The following is a 5,504-nucleotide window of genomic DNA, read 5'->3' on the forward strand; positions in this document are numbered from 1 at the left end:
TGGGCGGTGGCTGGGTATCGCACTGCCTCCCGCTCAGGGTGGCGCAGTGGGATCTGCCTGCAGTATGGAAATGTAATGGCCATCATTGTTGGGTTAATTTGCATACTCTTCTGATTGGCTGATGTGCGTGGCGAAGGTACAGTCAATTAGCATTTTTGTCTTTTATTAGTGTAGATAGATTTCTGTCTTTTGCTTTTTTGGATGCTGTTACTGGGGAAACAGGGTGATTTCACATTCATTGGTTCCTGCAATCTGCTGTGTGCACCGTGGATCCCAGACCCTGAAGTATCCCGGCATCTCCAGCCTCAGAATCTCTCCAGCTTGTTTTTCTAGATGTTTTTAGTAAACACAGGGCCGAATGGCATCCCGTGAGCACTGGGCCGGGGCAGTTCTGTGTGCCGCAGCCTCAAGTGGCATGGGCCTGAGCTGCCCACTGCAGCCACGTACCCCTCTCCCCAATTCTGGGGACCATGCTGCTGCCCTGGGGGTTCACTACAGAAATGGCTCGGTCAGCCCTGCTAGGGCGGGGCAGCCTTTTGCTGCCACTCAGAACCCGCACCACCTGTAGCCCTGGGCTAGACTAAGTAACGCAGGGCCTCGGGCACGCCGAGCTCAACTCTGCTTGCTTTCTCCGTCCTGATGAAACCTTCACAAAGCCACGTGCCAGATGCCTGGACACAGAACTGCCCTCCCACCAGCCCGGCGGGCACAAGGATCCACACCCTTACTCAGGCGTCACTTCATAGCTCTGTCTCACGGGCCCTATCCTATCCGGGCAGCTACTCGTGTACAGTTTGGAAGGGCGTGAACTCATTCACAGCACCCCTTCGCACAATTTCTATTCCCTTTGATACAAGTGACATTTCCTGGCCACCTTCCTGGCCATCTCTTTTACAGACTAACGTTTCTCTTCCCTTTGATACAATAACTGTTCCAGCCACAGTGAGCAAGGTGGCTCTGGGAGCCGCGTGGGCCTGGGCTGTGGCCCGTTCCCTCTTACCTGGCGAGCATGATGTTGGCGTTCGGGTTGCTGGTGGCGGGCCCGGTGGGACTCCACTTTATGGTGTAGATCTCTTTGCTGTGAGCTTGCAGGTCATGGACACACGTGTCCTGTTTCATGCTCCAGATCTAGAGGGCACGATGGCAAGCGTGTGAGCAGGCAGGAGTTCTTTCTCCAGCCAGGAATGGCTCCACACTGACACACTGTGAGCACTCCTCAGGTTTGGGGCCCTGGGGCAGCTGGTCCACCCGCGGGTCGCTGCCCAGGTAGAGGGGTGGGCAAAATCCTGGGGGTGCCAGCAGCACCAAGTAGCCATGGGGCAAACTTACAGCAGTGGGAAGAGTGTTCCATACAAAATCATAACCAGAGCAGCCGTGAGGGAAGACCCGCACTGGGTACGGGGGCTGCCTGGGATCCAGCAGCCCTTCCTCCCACATTACCTTTAACGTCATGTCGTCGGAGCAGGACGCCAGCAACATTCCAGAAGGATCCCACTTGATGGCATTGACCTCATTCTGAAAGAGAGCAAAGGATTTTACAAAGAAATGAAGGCCTGTGAGTAGGTACCACAACCGTCCAGCAGGGGGCAGCAGCGCCCCATCATCTCTTCAGACTATTCATAGTTTCCACCACAGGACTCAGATTTTCCTGCTGCTTACTCTGCCTTTCTCGTGTAGGTAAATGCACAGCCACACACCATGCAAAACCAGTCACCCGCATCCACGTTTCTCTAAGAAAAACATCACACCTCGGGAGCCAGTGCATTTACATTTAATAAGCACAGCTCAGAAAACCAGCATTACCACCGACCACTGTTGTTTTGAAACTGACATTAAAAATCATTTTCACCCTGGCCGTAGGGTGAAACTGAGTGGCTAGAGTTTTGGCTTATGCACCAAAGGGTGGCGGGTTCAATTCCCAGCCAAGGGCATGTACCTGGGTTGCAGGTTTGTCCCTGGTCCCAGTCAGAGTGCATGCAGGAGGTAACCAATAGATGGGTCTCTCGCCCATCAATGTTTCTCTCTCTCCCCGACTCCCTCCCTCCCTCCCTCCCTCCCTTCCACTCTCTAAAAGCCAATATCAGTGTTTTCCACCAAATTCAGGATACTGGCTATTTCTATGATCTCTCTCCAGGTTCATTCGCCTTATTTCTGCAATCTCAATCGGCTGTTAAACTCACCCATTAAGATTTTCATTTCAGACATCAAACTTCTTAGCTGTCAGATTTCCATTTGACTGTTTTGTTTTGGTTTTAAGTATAGTTTTCCTTTCTCTGCTAACATTCCCCATCTATTCATTGATGACAAGCATCTTTTCCTTTATGTCATCACATATTTGTTTAATAGCTACTCTAAGTCCTTCCTCCAAAACCCAACACCTGGCTCACCTCAGGGTCTGTGTTTTCTCCACTGCCTGCCCATACCTGGGTCAACCCAACCAACTGAGATATTACAATAGCCCAAGCAGCAAAGGGCTGCAAAAGACCTGGTCTGCAGTCAGAGTACCTTTCTTTTCTCTGTTATTAATCACCCCAACCCCAGGGACAGTTAGATGAGAACCATAATGGTATCACAGATTTGAGTAGGAGGAGGAAAAAAAGCCCTGGCCGGTTAAGCTCAGTGGGTAGTGTCGGCCCATGAACTGAAGGGTCCCAGGTTTGATTCCGATTAAGAGTACGCACCTCGGTTGTAGGCTCAATCCCTGGCTCTGGTCGGGGTGCGGTGCAGGAGGCAACTGGTCGATGTGTCTCTCTTACAGAGACGTTTCTCTCTCTCTATCCCTCTCCTTTCCATTCTCTCTAAAAAAAAAATCAATGGAAAAGTATCCTTGGGTGAGGATTAACAAAAGGATAAAAAATAATAAAAAAATTAAATGTGTTAATAAAAAAAATTCAAAAAGCAGGTCTGACAAATCTGCTTAAAGGAATGTCAGTAGCATTTTAATAGGGCATCGGAAATCATGCTGCAAGCAATACTCCTATCATTTAAAAATCCAAGGGACAAGTAGACCGTCACAAGTATCTTTGTTGTTTTTTAAATAGATTTTTATTGATTTCAGAGAGGAAGGGAGAGGGTGGGAGAGATAGAAACATCAATAATGAGAATCATGGATCGGCTGCCTCCTACATGCCCCCTACTGGGGATCGAGCCCGCAACCTGGGCATGTGCCCTGACCAGAATCGAACCTGGGACCCTTCAGTCTGAAGCTTTATCCACTGAGCAAAACTGGCTAGGGCTGTCACAGCATCTTTTAATCCAAGGCTCCCCCTCCTGGCACATGCCCATGAACTTGAGCCCCGTCGTCAGGCCTCCCACTTACCGTGTGTCCCTGGAAGGTTTTGACGGGGCGGTCACAGCTGAGTCTGCAGACGTGAATGCACATGTCGGTGCTACAGGAGGCGAAGGTCGTGTTGTTCTGCCAGTCCACATCGAGGGCGGGGGCTGCGGGCAGGACAGGGGGTGGAAACTGGAGTCTCTAGAGCCTAGGCTGCCCCACGTGGCCTGCTGTGGCCACAACACACAGAGGGACGTGGTTAGGGCCGCAGCAGCGGCTGCACACTCCTGTGGGAAAGACACCCCACCTCAGGGGGACCCTGCTCTCTTGGCCCACGTCTGGGGATCTGGATTTTCGAAGGCTCCCACCATTCCCTAACTGATAAGAGCAGCTTCTGTACTTGGACTGCAAACTAGTAGTTTACGCCAGTTCCTTCCAGGAGTCTGGAACCCGGGTCCGAGCCAGGGAGAGGCTGCCTGCAGTACCAGCCTCCATGAAGATCCTGGACAGGAGTCTCTACTGAGCTCCACGTGGTCCCTCACACTCGTCTCTGGGGGAATCGGCCTGTCCCTGGCGACTCTGGGAGAGAAGACCACTGCCAATGCTGGATTTCGCCCTGTGACCTTTCCCCTCTCAGCCGACCGTGCTCTATGTCCTTCCGCTGCGACGAACCTGAGGTGGGACTCCCCCATGTGGGCACGATCTCAGGGATCCCCAACACGGCCCCCTGGGCTGGCAGGAGAAAGAAGGCCACACTGGTCCTGGGATTGGTTCCCTGGGGTGCTTTTAACGCTTTGATGTTGGGGAATCTGTACCGTGGACGCCTGAGAGCACTGCGATTGCAGCTGGATTCCATGGACACACTCCTTGGAGTAGTGAGGAATATCTCACAAGATGTTTCATGGCCCGGGGAAGGGGGGGGGGGAGTCCCACAGCCAGCCTGCTCCCTTTTGCAGTCTGGGAGCCCTCAGGGGATGTTCAACTGACAGCTTCTGCCTCCCCCCATGGGGAGCAAGCCAGCAGTCATACATCCTTAGTGCTACTGCAGAGTGGGAGAGGCTCCTGCCACCACCGCTCTGCTCTCCAGCGGTGAGCCCGACTCAGGGCTTCTGGCTGAGCAGCACGCCCACTGACCACCTGGGGGCAGCTCCTGCATCGAGCATCTGCCCCCTGACGGTCAGTGCGTGCCATGGCGTCCAGTCGTTCCGCTGTTTGGTCGATTTGCCTATTACCCTTTTATTATATAGGATTTCAAAACCAAATCAAAAGACTCACCAGAGTGAAACGGAAACTGCTGTTTGGCTTCTCCGGTGTGGGCATCCCAAATTATTGTTGTCTGTGCTCCGCAAACAAAAAGGAAATGCTAGTGAGTGTTCTTCTCGCCAAGTTTTCTCTCGGAAAAGTTATCATACAAGACGAGGCAGTGGCCCCTCCTCCCTCCACTCCAGTGCTGCCCAATAAACACAGGACGCAAGCCACGCGGGGAACTTTGTTTCCTCGTAAGCACTCAATACCAAAAAGAAAAAGAGAAACTGTTAAAACAACCTTTTCTTTTCGTTTTTTGGTGCTGTGACTCGGATATGAACCGAGGTTGCTGTGGCCATGAAACTACGTTTTAACTACACATTTTATTTTACTCCAGTATGGCCAATATATTGCTTCAACATGTGATCAGTACATAGCTAGCTGTTCATGAGGTCCTCGGCAGTCTTTTTGCCTAGGTCTGTGGAATCCAGTGTTTTATACGTAACAATCTCGAGAGCCAGGTGGGGTGGTGGCGACTCCACAAGACCCAGCAGCTGTAACTGATAATTGGAAAAGTACCGAGATCGGTGGGGGTTTCCCCGCTCCCATTACAAGTTGAAGAAACTCATAATAAAGCTTATCTAAGTATCTTTCCAGCACTTTTCCAAATGAGGAGCTGAACAAGAAACGGGCATTTCTGAAAACTGCCCTGTGCGTCGGTCACTCCCTGAATTGGGGATAAAGCGCAGAGCAACTGAGTTGCACTGGCACGAGGCACCCATGCAGTGATCTATAAACAAGGGAGAGAGACAGTTTCCCTGGAAAACAAACGGAATTCTTTATTTTTTAAAAAATATATTTTATTGATTTTTTACAGAGAGGAAGGGAGAGTGATAGAGAGTTAGAAACATCGATGAGAGAGAAACATCGATCAGCTGCCTCCTGCACACCCCCTACTGGGGATGTGCCCGCAACCAAGGTGCGC

The 5,504-nt window shown here is 51.4% G+C and overlaps 1 protein-coding gene across 1 annotated transcript in view; it reads right to left on the reverse strand.

Annotated features, from left to right (window-relative positions):
* TBL1X (transducin (beta)-like 1X-linked) overlaps positions 1-5,504 on the reverse strand; it is a 29,398-nt gene that overhangs the window by 5,522 nt on the left and 18,372 nt on the right. The window contains exons 10-13 of the mRNA XM_015563961.1: positions 4,550-4,610; positions 3,320-3,441; positions 1,441-1,515; positions 1,001-1,128 (exon numbers count right to left, since the gene is read on the reverse strand). Coding sequence (XP_015419447.1) covers positions 1,001-1,128; positions 1,441-1,515; positions 3,320-3,441; positions 4,550-4,610 — 386 coding nt within the window. The remainder of the gene's footprint in view (positions 1-1,000; positions 1,129-1,440; positions 1,516-3,319; positions 3,442-4,549; positions 4,611-5,504) is intronic.

This window comes from Myotis davidii, unplaced genomic scaffold (assembly GCF_000327345.1).
Source record: "Myotis davidii unplaced genomic scaffold, ASM32734v1 scaffold1277, whole genome shotgun sequence".
Lineage (NCBI taxonomy): Eukaryota > Metazoa > Chordata > Mammalia > Chiroptera > Vespertilionidae > Myotis > Myotis davidii.